This window comes from Pezoporus flaviventris, unplaced genomic scaffold (assembly GCF_033815535.1).
Source record: "Pezoporus flaviventris isolate CSIRO_AGI_PZ_B2104156 unplaced genomic scaffold, CSIRO_AGI_Pfla_v1 ptg000512l, whole genome shotgun sequence".
NCBI classification, from domain to species: Eukaryota; Metazoa; Chordata; class Aves; order Psittaciformes; family Psittacidae; genus Pezoporus; species Pezoporus flaviventris.
Window position 1 is genome coordinate 59,888 of NW_026893059.1, and position 17,060 is coordinate 76,947.

At 59.0% G+C, this 17,060-nt stretch overlaps 1 protein-coding gene across 1 annotated transcript; it reads left to right on the forward strand.

The window, feature by feature from the left end:
* The first annotated feature begins 11 nt into the window (after window positions 1-11).
* LOC133263890 (translational activator of cytochrome c oxidase 1) lies at window positions 12-15,902 on the forward strand. Its single transcript, XM_061443751.1, has 6 exons — window positions 12-43; window positions 3,872-4,008; window positions 8,191-8,297; window positions 13,946-14,079; window positions 14,180-14,363; window positions 15,675-15,902. Exons 1-6 carry the CDS (start codon window positions 12-14, stop codon window positions 15,900-15,902), a joined length of 822 nt encoding a protein of 273 aa, XP_061299735.1.
* The last annotated feature ends 1,158 nt before the right edge of the window (window positions 15,903-17,060 follow it).

Here is a 17,060-nt window from a genome sequence, read left to right on the forward strand (position 1 = left end):
GATGGGGGCCGATGACGATGGCCAATGGGGAAGTGCATTGGGTGTAAGAGGAAGGAAAGGGGGGGGGCGGGACCCACACAAAGAAGGGGGGCGGGGGGGGCAGGAAGGAGAAGGTTCCCGCCCCATAGACAACATCTGGGTGGGTCGTTCCGCCCCATAGACAACATCTGGATGGGTCCCACCCCATGGAGAACATCGGGGGGGGGGGAGATCAACCATGGGGAAATAGGGGGGGTTATGGGGCGGGGGGGAGGGAAGTTGTGGGTCACAGCGCTTGTGGGTGTCATGTCCCCACCCCCCCCCGGCGTTGGTTCTGACCCACATCCCCTTTTGGGGGGGGTTAAGCAACCACAGGGGTGACGTCGACTTCCTACCGCAGTTGTGGGGTCAGTGGGGGGCGGCGACGGGCTATGGGTCAGCTGCGGCCCATTGACCATCATTGGTCACCATTGACCCCCATTGACCCCCATTGACCATCATTGACCACCATTGACCCCCATTGACCCCCATTGACCCCCATTGACCATCATTGACCATCATTGACCACCATTGACTCCCATTGACCCCCATCGACCATCATTGGTCACCATTGACCCCCATTGACCCCCATTGGCCACCATCGACCATCATTGACCACCATTGACTCCCATTGACCCCAATTGACCATCATTGACCACCATTGACCCCCATTGACCCCCATTGACCCCCATTGACCCCCATTGACCACCATTGGCCCCCATTGACCACCATTGACCCCCACTGACCACCCATTGACCCCCCCATTGACCACCATTGACCCCCATTGACCCCCATCGACACCCATTGACCCCCATTGACCCCCATTGGACACCATTGACCCCCATTGACCCCCATTGACCCCCATTGGACACCATTGACCCCCATTGACCCCCATTGACCCCCATTGACCCCCATTGACATTTTGGGGTATTTCGGGGCATTTTGGGCTTTTTTTTGGCCGTTTTGAGTTGTTTGGGACCATTTGGGGCATTTTGGGGCCCTTTTGGGTGGTTTCGGGACGTTTGGGGCATTTTTGGGGCGGTTTGGGTTGATTTGTGTGGTTTTGGGCATTTTCGGACCTTTTTGGGCTGGTTTGGGCCATTTTGGGCTGGTTTGGACCATTTTGGGCTGGTTTGGACCATTTTGGGCTGTTTTGGACCGTTTTGGGCTGGTTTGGACCATTTTGGGCTGTTTTGGACCGTTTTGGGCTGGTTTGGACCATTTTGGGCTGTTTTGGACCATTTTGGACCGTTTTGGGTTATTTTGGGCTCTTTTGGACCGTTTTGGGCTGGTTTAGACACATTTGGGCTGTTTTGGGCTATTTTATGCCATTTTGGGCTGTTTTGGACCGTTTTGGGGTGGTTTGGACCATTTTGGGCTGTTTTGGGTTGTTTTGGACCGTTTTGGGGTGGTTTGGACCATTTTGGGCCCTTTTGGGTTGTTTTGTGCCATTTTGTGCTGGTTTGGACCGATTTGGGCCGTTTTGTGCCATTTTGGGCCGTTTTGGGTTGTTTTGTGCCATTTGGGGCGTTTTTGGACCATTTTGGGACCGTTTTGGACCGTTTCGGGCTGTTTTGAGCATTTTAGGACCGTTTTGTGCTGTTTTGGGACCGTTTTGGGCCGTTTTGTGCCATTTTGGGCCGTTTTGGGTTGTTTTGTGCCATTTTGGGCCGTTTTGGGTTGTTTTGTGCCATTTGGGGCGTTTTTGGACCATTTTGGGACCGTTTTGGACCGTTTCGGGCTGTTTTGAGCATTTTAGGACCGTTTTGTGCTGTTTTGGGACCGTTTTGGGCCGTTTTGTGCCATTTTGGGCCGTTTTGGGTTGTTTTGTGCCATTTGGGGCTGGTTTGGGTTGTTTTGTGCCGTTTTGGGCGTTTTTGGACCATTTTGGGACCGTTTTGGACCGTTTCGGGCCGTTTTGTGCTATTTTGGGACGGTTTTGGGCCGTTTTGTGCCGTTTTGGGACCGTTTGGGACCGTTTCGGGCGGTTTCGTGCTATTTTAGGACCGTTTTTTGCTGTTTTGGGACCGTTTTGGGCCGTTTCGGGACGTTTTGAGCATTTTAGGACCGTTTTGGACCATTTCGGGCCGTTTCGGGCCGTTTTGAGCATTTTAGGACCGTTTTGGACCATTTCGGGCCGTTTTGGGCCGTTTTGGGCCGTTTTGGGACCGTTTGGGACCGTTTCGGGCAGTTTTGTGCTATTTTGGGACCGTTTTGGGCCGTTTTGGGACCGTTTCGGGCCGTTTTGTGCTTTTTTGGGACCGTTTTGGGCCGTTTCCGGCCGTTTTGAGCATTTTAGGACCGTTTTGGACCATTTCGGGCCGTTTCGGGCCGTTTTGAGCATTTTAGGACCGTTTTGGACCATTTCGGGCCGTTTTGGGCCGTTTTGGGCCGTTTTGGGACCGTTTGGGACCGTTTCGGGCGGTTTTGTGCTATTTTGGGACCGTTTTGGGACCGTTTCGGGCCGTTTTGTGCTTTTTTGGGACCGTTTTGGGCCGTTTTGGGACCGTTTTGGGCCGTTTTGTGCTGTTTTGGGACCGTTTTTGGCTGTTTTGGGGCCGTTTTCCGCTGTTTCAGGTCCGTTTCGAATCGTTTCGGCACCGCCCCTCCCCCTCTCCGCCTCCTCCCCCCTCCTCCCTCCCCCTTCCCTCCCGTAGCTTGGGGAAGGGGTGGGGCTATATGACGTCACCGCCGACGTCACTTCCTCATTGGCCTCTGTGACGGCGGCTGGTGGGGGAAGGGCAACGGTCAGCGGGCAAAGGGGGGAGGGGGGGGGCCCGGCCCCACAACCCGGCCCCATAGCCCGGCCCCATAGCCCCATTTCCAGCCCCATAGCTCAGCCCCATATCCGATCATCTCCAGCCCCATAACCCATATCCCAGCCCCATACCAAAGTCTCATACCCCATTATCTCCAGCTGCATACCCCATAACCCAGCCCCATATCCAAACCCCAGCCCCGTACCCCATATCCCAGCCTCATATCCCAGCCCCATACCCCAGCCCCATACCCCATAACCGAGCCCCATACCCCAGCCCCATACCCCATAACTCAGCCCCATACCCCAGCCCCATACCCCATAACTGAGCCCCATACCCCAGCCCCATACCCCATAACTGAGCCCCATACCCCAGCCCCATACCCCATAACTGAGCCCTATAGCCCAGCCCCATACCTCATAACTGAGCCCCATACCCCACCCCAACACCCCACCCCCACACCCCATAACTCAGCCCCATACCCCAGCCCCATACCTCATAACTGAGCCCCATACACCAGCCCCATACCCCATAACTGAGCCCTATAGCCCAGCCCCACACCCCACCCCCACACCCCATAACTGAGCCCCATACCCCAGCCCCATACCTCATAACTCAGCCCCATACCCCAGCCCCATACCCCATAACTGAGCCCCATACCCCAGCCCCATACCTCATAACTCAGCCCCACACCCCACCCCCATACCCCATAACTGAGCCCCATACCCCAGCCCCATACCCCATAACTCAGCCCCATACCCCAGCCCCATACCCCATAACTGAGCCCTATAGCCCAGCCCCCACACCCCAGCCCCACACCCCATAACTCAGCCCCATACCCCAGCCCCACACCCCATAACTGAGCCCTATAGCCCAGCCCCACACCCCACCCCCACACCCCACCCCCACACCCCATAACTGAGCCCCACACCCCACCTCCACCCCCCACCCCCCCCCCCACCCCCATACCCCATCCTCTCCACCCCCACCCCCCTAACCCTAACCCCCCTCCCCCCCCCCCCCCCACCCCAGCCCCCCCTCCCCCCCATCCCCCCCATGGCCGCTCTCCTCCCCCCCTCCCTCTGCCCCCCAAGGCTCCCCCTCGTGCTCTGGCGCCGTTGGGCCGGGCACAACCGTTGGTCCAAGGTTCGCAACGTCAAAGGGGCGCGGGATGGGGCCCGCAGCCGCCTCTTCCAGCGCCTGGCCACCATGCTGCGCGCCGCCGCACGAGGTTACCCGCAGCCCGCGCTATGGGGCAGCTATGGGGCAGATATGGGGTGTCTATGGGGTTCTATGGGGTGTCTATGGGGTGTCTATGGGTGTCTATGGGGGTCTATGGGGTTCTATGGGGAGCCCGCAGCCGCCTCTTCCAGCGCCTGGCCACCATGCTGCGCGCCGCCGCACGAGGTCACCCGCAGCCCGCGCTATGGGGCACCTATGGGGCAGATATGGGGTGTCTATGGGGTTCTATGGGGTGTCTATGGGGTGTCTATGGGGTTCTATGGGGTGTCTATGGGGTTCTATGGGGTGTCTATGGGGTGTCTATGGGGTGATATGGGGTGATATGGGGTGTCTATGGGGGTCTATGGGGGGTCTATGGGGTGTCTATGGGTGTCTATGGGGTGATATGGGGGTCTATGGGTATCTATGGGGGTCTATGGGTGTCTATGGGGGTCTATGGGTGTCTATGGGTGTCTATGGGTATCTATGGGGGTCTATGGGTGTCTATGGGTGTCTATGGGGTGTCTATGGGTGTCTATGGGGTGTCTATGGGTGTCTATGGGGTGCTTTAGGGTGTCTATGGGTGTCTATGGGGTGTCTATGGGTGTCTATGGGGTGCTTTAGGGTGTCTATGGGTGTCTATGGGGTGATATGGGGTGTCTATGGGTGTCTATGGGGGTCTATGGGGTGTCTATGGGGGTCTATGGGGGTCTATGGGGTGTCTATGGGGGTCTATGGGGAGCCCGCAGCCGCCTCTTCCAGCGCCTGGCCACCATGCTGCGCGCCGCCGCACGAGGTCACCCGCAGCGGGCGCTATGGGGCACCTATGGGGCAGCTATGGGGTGTCTATGGGGTGTCTATGGGTGTCTATGGGTGTCTATGGGTATCTATGGGGGTCTATGGGGGTCTGTGGGGTGTCTATGGGGTGTCTATGGGTGTCTATGGGGGTCTATGGGGTGTCTATGGGTGTCTATGGGGGTCTATGGGTGTCTATGGGTGTCTATGGGTATCTATGGGGGTCTATGGGGGTCTATGGGGTGTCTATGGGGTGTCTATGGGTGTCTATGGGGTGTCTATGGGGGTCTATGGGGGTCCATGGGGGTCTATGGGGTGACTATGGAGTGTCTATGGGTGTCTATGGGTGTCTATGGGGGTCTATGGGGTGTCTATGGGGGGCCCGCAGCCGCCTCTTCCAGCGCCTGGCCACCATGCTGCGCGCCGCCGCACGAGGTCACCCGCAGCGGGCGCTGTGGGGCAGCTATGGGGCAGATATGGGGTGTCTATGGGGTTCTATGGGGTGTCTATGGGGTGTCTATGGGGTTCTATGGGGTGTCTATGGGGTGTCTATGGGGTTCTATGGGGTGTCTATGGGGTTCTATGGGGTGTCTATGGGGTTCTATGGGGTGTCTATGGGGTGTCTATGGGTGTCTAGGGGTGTCTATGGGGTGTCTATGGGGTGTCTATGGGTGTCTATGGGGTGATATGGGGTGTCTATGGGTGTCTATGGGGTGTCTATGGGTGTCTATGGGGTGTCTATGGGGTCTATGGGTGTCTATGGCGTGTCTATGGGGTGATATGGGGTGTCTATGGGGGTCTATGGGGTGTCTATGGGGTGTCTATGGGGGTCTTTGGGTGTCTATGGGGTGATATGGGGTGTCTATGGGTGTCTATGGGGTGTCTATGGGTGTCTATGGGGTGACTATGGAGTGTCTATGGGTGTCTATGGGGTGTCTATGGGGTTCTATGGGGTGTCTATGGGGTTCTATGGGGTGTCTATGGGGTGACTATGGAGTGTCTATGGGTGTCTATGGGGTGTCTATGGGTGTCTATGGGGTGACTATGGAGTGTCTATGGGTGTCTATGGGGTGTCTATGGGGGTCTATGGGGTTCTATGGGGTGTCTATGGGGTGTCTATGGGGGTCTATGGGGTGACTATGGAGTGTCTATGGGTGTCTATGGGGTGTCTATGGGTGTCTATGGGGTGTCTATGGGGGTCTATGGGGTGTCTATGGGTGACTATGGGGTGTCTATGGGGTGTCTATGGGTGTCTATGGGGTTCTATGGGGTGTCTATGGGGGTCTATGGGGTGTCTATGGGGGTCTATGGCGGTCTATGGGGTGTCTATGGGGTGTCTATGGGGTGTCTATGGGTGTCTATGGGGTGTCTATGGGGTGTCTGTGGGGGTCTATGGGTGTCTATGGGTGTCTATGGGGGGTCTATGGGGTGTCTATGGGGCACCTATGGGGTGTCTATGGGGTGTCTGTGGGGGTCTATGGGTGTCTATGGGGGTCTATGGGGTGTCTATGGGGTGACTATGGAGTGTCTATGGGTGTCTATGGGGTGTCTATGGGGGTCTATGGGTGTCTATGGGTGTCTATGGGGTGTCTATGGGGTGTCTATGGGGTGTCTATGGGGGTCTATGGGGTTCTATGGGGAGCCCGCAGCCGCCTCTTCCAGCGCCTGGCCACCATGCTGCGCGCCGCCGCACGAGGTCACCCGCAGCCCGCGCTATGGGGCAGCTATGGGGCAGATATGGGGTGTCTATGGGGCAGCTATGGGGCAGCTGTGGGGCAGCTGTGGGGCAGATATGGGGTGTCTATGGGGCAGCTATGGGGCAGATATGGGGCGATATGGGGCAGATATGGGGCAGATATGGGGTGTCTATGGGGTGTCTATGGGGTGTCTATGGGTGTCTATGGGGTGTTTTGGGGGTCTATGGGGTTCTATGGGGTGATATGGGGTGTCTATGGGTGTCTATGGGGTGTCTATGGGTGTCTATGGGGTGTCTATGGGGGGGGTCTATGGTGTGTCTATGGGGTGATATGGGGTGATATGGGGTGTCTATGGGGTGCTATGGGGGTCTATGGGGTGTCTATGGGTGTCTATGGGGTGACTATGGAGTGTCTATGGGTGTCTATGGGGTGTCTATGGGGGTTCTATGGGGTGTCTATGGGTGTCTATGGGGGTCTATGGGGTGACTATGGAGTGTCTATGGGTGTCTATGGGGTGTCTATGGGTGTCATGGGTGTCTATGGGGTCTATGGGGTGTCTATGGGTGTCTATGGGGTGTCTATGGGGGTCTATGGGGTGTCTATGGGGGTCTATGGGGGTCTATGGGGTGACTATGGAGTGTCTATGGGTGTCTATGGGGTGTCTATGGGGGTCTATGGGGTGTCTATGGGGTGTCTATGGGGGTCTATGGGGGTCTATGGGTGTCTATGGGGTGTCTATGGGGTGCTCTAGGGTGTCTATGGGGGTCCATGGGGTGACTATGAGTGTCTATGGGTGTCTATGGGGTGTCTATGGGTGTCTATGGTGTCTAATGGGGTGTCTATGGGGGTCTATGGGGTTCTATGGGGTGATATGGGGTGTCTATGGGTGTCTATGGGTGTCTATGGGGTGTCTATGGGGTGTCTATGGGGTGTTCTATGGGGTGTCTATGGGTGTCTATGGGGGTCTATGGGGTTCTATGGGGAGCCCGCAGCCGCCTCTTCCAGCGCCTGGCCACCATGCTGCGCGCCGCCGCACGAGGTCACCCGCAGCGGGCGCTATGGGGCACCTATGGGGCAGATATGGGGTGTCTATGGGGTGTCTATGGGGGTCTATGGGGTGTCTATGGGGTGTCTATGGGGGTCTATGGGGTGTCTATGGGGTGATATGGGGTGTCTATGGGGTGTCTATGGGGTGTCTATGGGGTGTCTATGGGTGTCTATGGGTATCTATGGGGGTCTATGGGGTGATATGGGGTGTCTATGGGGTGTCTATGGGGTGTCTATGGGGTGTCTATGGGGGTCTATGGGGTGACTATGGGGTGTCTATGGGGGTCTATGGGGGGTCTATGGGGGTCTATGGGGTGACTATGGGGTGTCTATGGGGGTCTATGGGGGTCTATGGGGTTCTATGGGGGTCTATGGGGTCTCTATGGGGGTCTATGGGGTTCTATGGGGGTCTGTGGGGTTCTCTGGGGCGCAATGGGTCTCAATGGGGCGCTATGGGGCGCAATGGGGCAGGGCGGACATGGCATGGGGTCTATGGGGCCATGGGACCCCTATGGGGAGTTTCCTATGGCTGGGCTCTTCCTTAGGTCCTATAGGGGAGATGTCACCCATAGGACTCCAATGAGGTGTGGGGAGATGTGGGGCAGGCCCTGCCCCACACCAACCTCCCCCCCCTGCCCCACATCTCCCCATAGAAGGGGGTCCGGACCCGGCGCTCAACTCCCAATTGGCCAACGTGGTGGAGCAGTGCAGGGCCAAGAACATGCCCAAGGCCTCCATTGAGGCGGCCATCCAGGGCGCGGTGGGTCCCTACTTGTGGGGCAGGGAGGGCGCCGGACCCATAAGTGGGATCTATGGGGCACTATGAGTGGGATAGGGCCCCATAAGTGGAGATATGGGGACCTATGAGTGGGATGGGGCCCCATAAGTGGAGATATGGGGCACTGTAAGTGGGATGGAGCCCCATAAGTGGGATCTATGGGGCACTATGAGTGGGATAGGGCCCCATAAGTGGAGCTATGGGGCACTATGAGTGGGATGGGGCCCCATAAGTGGGATCTATGGGGCACAATGAGTGGGATAGGGCCCCATAAGTGGAGCTATGGGGCACTGTAAGTGGGATGGAGCCCCATAAGTGGGATCTATGGGGCACTGTAAGTGGGATGGGTCCCTATAAGTGGGGTCTATGGGGCACTATGAGTGGAATGGGGCCCCAAAAGTGGGATCTATGGGGCACTATGAGTGGGATAGGGCCCCGTAAGTGGAGCTATGGGGCACTATGAGTGGGATGGGGCCCCATAAGTGGGATCTATGGGGCACAATGAGTGGGATAGGGCCCCATAAGTGGAGATATGGGGCACTGTATGTGGGATGGAGCCCCATAAGTGGGATCTATGGGGCACTGTAAGTGGGATGGGTCCCTATAAGTGGGGTCTATGGGGCACTATGAGTGGAATGGGGCCCCAAAAGTGGGATCTATGGGGCACTATGAGTGGGATAGGGCCCCGTAAGTGGAGCTATGGGGCACTATGAGTGGGATGGGGCCCCATAAGTGGGATCTATGGGGCACAATGAGTGGGATAGGGCCCCATAAGTGGAGATATGGGGCACTGTAAGTGGGATGGAGCCCCATAAGTGGGATCTATGGGGCACTGTAAGTGGAATGGAGCCCCATAAGTGGGATCTACGGGGCACTATGAGTGGGATAGGGCCCCATAAGTGGGATCTATGGGGCACTATGAGTGGGATGGAGCCCCATAAGTGGGATCTATGGGGCACTGTAAGTGGGATGGAGCCCCATAAGTGAAGCTATGGGGACCTATAAGTGGGATGGAGCCCCATAAGTGGATCTATGGGGCACTGTAAGTGGGATGGAGCCCCATAAGTAGGATCTATGGGGCACTGTAAGTGGGATGGAGCCCCATAAGTGGAGCTATGGGGCACTGTAAGTGGGATGGAGCCCCATAAGTGGAGCTATGGGGCACTGTAAGTGGGATGGAGCCCCATAAGTGGAGCTATGGGGCACTGTAAGTGGGATGGAGCCCCATAAGTAGGATCTATGGGGCACTGTAAGTGGGCTGGAGCCCCATAAGTGGAGCTATGGGGCACTATGAGTGGGATGGGGCCCCACAAGTGGGATCTATGGGGCACTATGAGTGGGATAGGGCCCCATAAGTGGGATCTATGGGGCACAATGAGTGGGATAGGGCCCCATAAGTGGAGCTATGGGGCACTGAAAGTGGGATGGAGCCCCATAAGTGGGATCTATGGGGCACTGTATGTGGAATGGAGCCCATAAGTGGGATCTATGGGGCACTGTAAGTGGGATGGAGCCCCATAAGTGGGATCTATGGGGCACTGTAAGTGGAATGGAGCCCCATAAGTGGAGATATGGGGACCTATGAGTGGGATAGGGCCCCATAAGTGGAGATATGGGGACCTATGAGTGGGATAGGGCACCATAAGTGGAGCTATGGGGCACTATGAGTGGGATAGGGCCCCATAAGTGGGATCTATGGGGCACTATGAGTGGGATAGGGCACCATAAGTGGAGCTATGGGGCACTGTAAGTGGGATGGGTCCCTATAAGTGGGGTCTATGGGGCACTATGAGTGGGATGGGGCCCCAAAAGTGGGATCTATGGGGCACTATGAGTGGGATAGGGCCCCATAAGTGGAGCTATGGGGCACTATGAGTGGAATGGGGCCCCATAAGTGGGATCTATGGGGCACTGTAAGTGGGATGGAGCCCCATAAGTGGAGAATATGGGGCACTATGAGTGGGATGGGGCCCCATAAGTGGAGCTATGGGGCACTGTAAGTGGGATGGGAGCCCCATAAGTGGAGCTATGGGGCACTATGAGTGGAATGGGGCCCATAAGTGGGATCTATGGGGCACTGTAAGTGGAATGGAGCCCCATAAGTGGGATCTATGGGGCACTATGAGTGGGATAGGGCCCATAAGTGGAGCTATGGGGCACTATGAGTGGGATGGGGCCCCATAAGTGGGATCTATGGGGCACAATGAGTGGGATAGGGCCCCATAAGTGGAGCTATGGGGCACTGTAAGTGGGATGGAGCCCCATAAGTGGGATCTATGGGGCACTGTAAGTGGGATGGGTCCCTATAAGTGGGGTCTATGGGGCACTATGAGTGGGATGGGGCCCCAAAAGTGGGATCTATGGGGCACTATGAGTGGGATAGGGCCCCGTAAGTGGAGCTATGGGGCACTATGAGTGGGATGGGGCCCCATAAGTGGGATCTATGGGGCACAATGAGTGGGATAGGGCCCCATAAGTGGAGCTATGGGGCACTGTAAGTGGGATTGAGCCCCATAAGTGGGATCTATGGGGCACTATGAGTGGGATGGAGCCCTATAAGTGGGATCTATGGGGCACTATAAGTGGGATGGAGCCCCATAAGTGGGATCTATGGGGCACTATGAGTGGGATAGGGCCCCATAAGTGGAGATATGGGGCACTATGAGTGGGATAGGGCCCCATAAGTGGAGCTATGGGGCACTATGAGTGGGATGGAGCCCCATAAGTAGGATCTATGGGGCACTGTAAGTGGGCTGGAGCCCCATAAGTGGAGCTATGGGGCACTATGAGTGGGATGGGGCCCCATAAGTGGAGCTATGGGGCACTATGAGTGGGATGGGGCCCCATAAGTGGGATCTATGGGGCACTATGAGTGGGATAGGGCCCCATAAGTGGAGCTATGGGGCACTATGAGTGGGATGGGGCCCCATAAGTGGGATCTATGGGGCACTGTGAGTGGGATGGGGCCCCATAAGTGGAGATATGGGGCACTGTATGTGGGATGGAGCCCCATAAGTGGGATCTATGGGGCACTGTAAGTGGGATGGAGCCCCATAAGTGAAGCTATGGGGACCTATAAGTGGGATGGAGCCCCATAAGTGGATCTATGGGGCACTGTAAGTGGGATGGAGCCCCATAAGTGGAGCTATGGGGCACTATAAGTGGGATGGAGCCCTATAAGTGCCCTCTATGGCTCCACCCCCCAACTGCCCTCTATGGCTCCGCCCCCTAAGTGCTCTCTATGGGTCTGCCCCCTAAGTGCTCTCTATGGGTCCCCCCATAAGTGCCTCTCTGGCACCCCCTAATTGCTCTCTATGGGTCTGCCCCATAAGTGCCTCTCTGGCACCCCCTAAGTGCTCTCTATGGGTCTGCCCCCTAAGTGCCCTCTATGGCTCTGCCCCCTAAGTGCCCTCTATGGGTCTGCCCCCTCTGGCTCCGCCCCCTAAGTGCCCTCTATGGGTCTGCCCCCTATGGCTCCATCCCCAACTGCCCTCTATGGGTCAGCCCCATAAGTGCCCTCTATGGCTCCACCCCCTAAGTGCCCTCTATGGGTCAGCCCCATAAGTGCCCTCTATGGCTACACCCCCTAAGTGCCCTCTATGGGTCTGCCCCCTATGGCTCCGCCCCCAACTGCCCTCTATGGGTCTGCCCCATAAGTGCTCTCTATGGGTCCCCCCATAAGTGCCTCTCTGGCACCCCCTAAGTGCTCTCTATGGGTCTGCCCCCTAAGTGCCCTCTATGGGTCTGCCCCCTATGGCTCCGTCCCCAACTGCCCTCTATGGGTCCACCCCCTAAGTGCCCTCTATGGGTCTGCCCCATAAGTGCCCTCTATGGGTCTGCCCCCTATGGCTCCATCCCCAACTGCCCTCTATGGGTCAGCCCCATAAGTGCCCTCTATGGCTCCACCCCCTAAGTGCCCTCTATGGGTCTGCCCCCTAAGTGCCCTCTATGGGTCTGCCCCCTGTGGCTCCGTCCCCAACTGCCCTCTATGGGTCCACCCCCTAACTGCCCTCTATGGGTCTGCCCCATAAGTGCTCTCTATGTGTCTGCCCCATAAGTGCCCTCTATGGCTCCGCCCCCTAAGTGCCCTCTATGGGTCAGCCCCATAAGTGCCCTCTATGGCTCCGCCCCCTAACTGCCCTCTATGGCTCCGCCCCCTAAGTGCCCTCTATGGGTCTGCCCCCTAAGTGCCCTCTATGGGTCTGCCCCCTGTGGCTCCGTCCCCAACTGCCCTCTATAGGTCAGCCCTATAAGTGCCCTCTATGGCTCCGCCCCCTAACTGCCCTCTATGGCTCCACCCCCTAAGTGCCCTCTATGGCTCCACCCCCTAAGTGCATCTATGGCTCCGCCCCCTAAGTGCCCTCTATGGGTCTGCCCCATAAGTGCCCTCTATGGGTCTGCCCCATAAGTGCCTCTCTGGCACCCCCTAACTGCCCTCTATGGGTCAGCCCCATAAGTGCTCTCTATGGGTCTGCCCCCTAACTGCCCTCTATGGGTCAGCCCCATAAGTGCTCTCTATGGGTCTGCCCCCTAACTGCCCTCTATGGCTCCGCCCCCTAAGTGCCCTCTATGGGTCTGCCCCCTAACTGCCCTCTATGGCTCCGCCCCCTAAGTGCCCTCTATGGGTCTGCCCCATAAGTGCCTCTCTGGCACCCCCTAACTGCCCTCTATGGGTCAGCCCCATAAGTGCCCTCTATGGCTCCGCCCCCTAAGTGCCCTCTATGGGTCTGCCCCCTATGGCTCCGCCCCCAACTGCCCTCTATGGGTCTGCCCCATAAGTGCTCTCTATGGGTCCCCCCATAAGTGCCTCTCTGGCACCCCCTAAGTGCTCTCTATGGGTCTGCCCCCTAAGTGCCCTCTATGGGTCTGCCCCCTATGGCTCCGTCCCCAACTGCCCTCTATGGGTCCACCCCCTAAGTGCCCTCTATGGGTCTGCCCCATAAGTGCCCTCTATGGGTCTGCCCCCTATGGCTCCATCCCCAACTGCCCTCTATGGGTCAGCCCCATAAGTGCCCTCTATGGCTCCACCCCCTAAGTGCCCTCTATGGGTCTGCCCCCTAAGTGCCCTCTATGGGTCTGCCCCCTGTGGCTCCGTCCCCAACTGCCCTCTATGGGTCCACCCCCTAACTGCCCTCTATGGGTCTGCCCCATAAGTGCTCTCTATGTGTCTGCCCCATAAGTGCCCTCTATGGCTCCGCCCCCTAAGTGCCCTCTATGGGTCAGCCCCATAAGTGCCCTCTATGGCTCCGCCCCCTAACTGCCCTCTATGGCTCCGCCCCCTAAGTGCCCTCTATGGGTCTGCCCCCTGTGGCTCCGTCCCCAACTGCCCTCTATAGGTCAGCCCCATAAGTGCCCTCTATGGCTCCGCCCCCTAACTGCCCTCTATGGCTCCACCCCCTAAGTGCATCTATGGCTCCGCCCCCTAAGTGCCCTCTATGGGTCTGCCCCATAAGTGCCCTCTATGGGTCAGCCCCATAAGTGCCTCTCTGGCACCCCCTAACTGCCCTCTATGGGTCAGCCCCATAAGTGCTCTCTATGGGTCTGCCCCCTAACTGCCCTCTATGGGTCAGCCCCATAAGTGCCCTCTATGGCTCCGCCCCCTAAGTGCCCTCTATGGGTCTGCCCCACAGCCGCCCCCCACATCGGCCTCTCGCCTCCTGTACCAGGCCCGTGCCCCTGGGGGGGTCGCGTTGCTCCTCTGGGTCCTGACCTCCAACCCCCGCCGCAGCCAGCACCACGTGGGCCTCATCCTCAGCCGCTATGGGTCAGTCTATGGGGCAGCCCCCTATCCGTGGGGCGCTATGGGGAGGGACGGGCCCCATAAGCGACCCCTTTGTGTGGGGCGGTTCTGTGGGGCCTCACAGGGGGACGCTCTCGGACGGCGCCCGCCACGGCTTCGAGGAGAAGGGGGTGGTGCGTGTGGGGCACAGGGACGCTATGGGGCGCGCTGTGGGGCTGGAGGGGGCCCTGGAGGTGGCGCTGGAGGCCGGGGCGCAGGACGTGTGCGAGGAGGAGGAGGAGGAGGAGGAGGAAGAGCCCGGCTTGAAGGTGAGGATGTGGGGCTATGGGGGGCTATGGGGACATGGGGGGCTATGGGGTTATGGGGGGTAATGGGGACATGGGGGGCTATGGGGGTTATGGGGGGTATAGGGGGTAATGGGGACATGGGGGGCAATGGGGACATGGGGGGCTATGGGGTTATGGGGGGCTATGGGGACATGGGGGGTATAGGGGGTAATGGGGACATGGGGGGCTATGGGGCTATGGGAGGCTATGGGGACATGGGGGGCTATGGGGGGTATAGGGGGTAATGGGGACATGGGGGGCAATGGGGCTATGGGGGGTATAGGGGGTAATGGGGACATGGGGGGCAATAGGGGTTATGGGGGGCTATGGGGACATGGGGGGTATAGGGGGTAATGGGGACATGGGGGGCAATGGGGCTATGTGGGGGTATAGGGGGTAATGGGGACATGGGGGGCAATGGGGTTATGGGGGGCAATGGGGACATGGGGGGTATAGGGGGTAATGGGGACATGGGGGGCAATGGGGCTATGGGGGGCTATGGGGACATGGGGGGCAATGGGGTTATGGGGGGCAATGGGGTTATGGGGGGCAATGGGGGGTATGGGGGGGTATAGGGTGCAATGGGGACATGGGGGGCAATGGGGCCTATAAGTGATGTGGGGGTCTATGGGGGGACGTGGGGGGTATAGGGGGCTATGGGGCGCTATGGGGACATGGGGGGGGCCTAATGGGGCACCAACCACCCTTGGACACCCCTTGACCCCCATTGCCCCCCATTGACCCCCATTGACCCCCATTGACCTCCATTGACCTCCATTGATCCCCATTGCCCCCCATTGACCCCCACTGCCCCCATTGACCTCCATTGCCCCCTATTGACCCCCATTGACCCCCATTGCCCCCCATTGACCCCCATTGACTCCCATTGACCCCCATTGCCCCCATTGACCTCCATTGACCTCCATTGACTTCCATTGCCCCCCATTGACCTCCCTTGACCCCCATTGATCCCCATTGACCTCCATTGCCCCCCATTGCCACCCCATTGACCCCCATTGCCCCCATTGACTCCCATTGACCTTCATTGCCCCCCATTGCCCCCCATTGACTCCCATTGACCCCCATTGATCACCATTGACTCCCATTGACCTCCATTGCCCCCCATTGACCTCCATTGACCTCCATTGACCCCCATTGACTCCCATTGACCTCCATTGACTCCCATTGACCTCCATTGATCCCCATTGACTCCCATTGACCTCCATTGCCCCCCATTGCCCCCCATCACCCCCCATTGACTTCCATCGCCCCCCATTGCCCCCCCCCCCCCAGTTCCTCTGCTCCCCCTCCTCATTGGCCGCCGTCCGGACCCACGTGGAGGCCTCGGGGCTCCTGGTTCTCTCGGCCTCGGTGGAGTTCACCCCATTGATCCGTGTGGGGCTGCCCCCCGAGGCCCAGCTCCGGGCCCGGGGCCTGCTCCGCGCCCTCCGAGCCTGCCCCGACGTCCTCCGCGTCTTCCACAACGTCCAATGGGAGCCCTCCGTGCGGGCCGACCAATGAGGGAGCGCCGGGCTCCAGAGCGGCGCCCAATAAAGAGACGGCGATCGGGGCACTATGGGGGTCATCAATGGGGCCTGGGGGTCGACAATGGGGCCCTATGGGGAGTACGGGCTATGGGGCCCTATGGGGAGTACGGGCTATGGGGCATGGGGGTCGTCAATGGGGCCCTATGGGGAGCACGGGCTATGGGGCATGGGGGTCGTCAATGGGGCCCTATGGGGAGTACGGGCTATGGGGCATGGGGGTCGTCAATGGGGCCCTATGGGGAGTACGGGCTATGGGGCATGGGGGTCATCAATGGGGCCCTATGGGGAGTACGGGCTATGGGGCATGGGGGTCGTCAGTGGGGCCCTATGGGGAGTACGGGCTATGGGGCATGGGGGTCGTCAATGGGGCCCTATGGGGAGTACAGGCTATGGGGCATGGGGGTCGTCAATGGGGCCCTATGGGGAGTACGGGCTATGGGGCATGGGGGTCGTCAATGGGGCCTGGGGGTCATCAATGGGGCCTGGGGGTCGTCAATGGGGCCCTATGGGGACCGTGGTCAATGGGGCCCTATGGGGAGTACGGGCTATGGGGCATGGGGGTCGTCAATGGGGCCCTATGGGGAGCACGGGCTATGGGGCATGGGGGTCGTCAATGGGGCCCTATGGGGAGCACGGGCTATGGGGCATGGGGGTCGTCAATGGGGCCTGGGGGTCATCAATGGGGCCTGGGGGTCGTCAATGGGGCCCTATGGGGACCATGGTCAATGGGGCCCTATGGGGAGTACGGGCTATGGGGCATGGGGGTCATCAATGGGGCCTGCGGGTCATCAATGGGGCCCTATGGGGAGTACGGGCTATGGGGCCTGGGGGTCGTCAATGGGGCCCTATGGGGACCATGGTCAATGGGGCCCTATGGGGAGCACGGGCTATGGGGCATGGGGGTCGTCAATGGGGCCTGGGGGTCGTCAATGGGGCCCTATGGGGAGCACGGGCTATGGGGCATGGGGGTCGTCAATGGGGCCCTATGGGGACCATGGTCAATGGGGCCCTATGGGGAGCACGGGCTATGGGGCATGGGGGTCGTCAATGGGGCCTGGGGGTCGTCAATGGGGCCCTATGGGGAGCACGGGCTATGGGGCATGGGGGTCGTCAATGGGGCCCTATGGGGAGT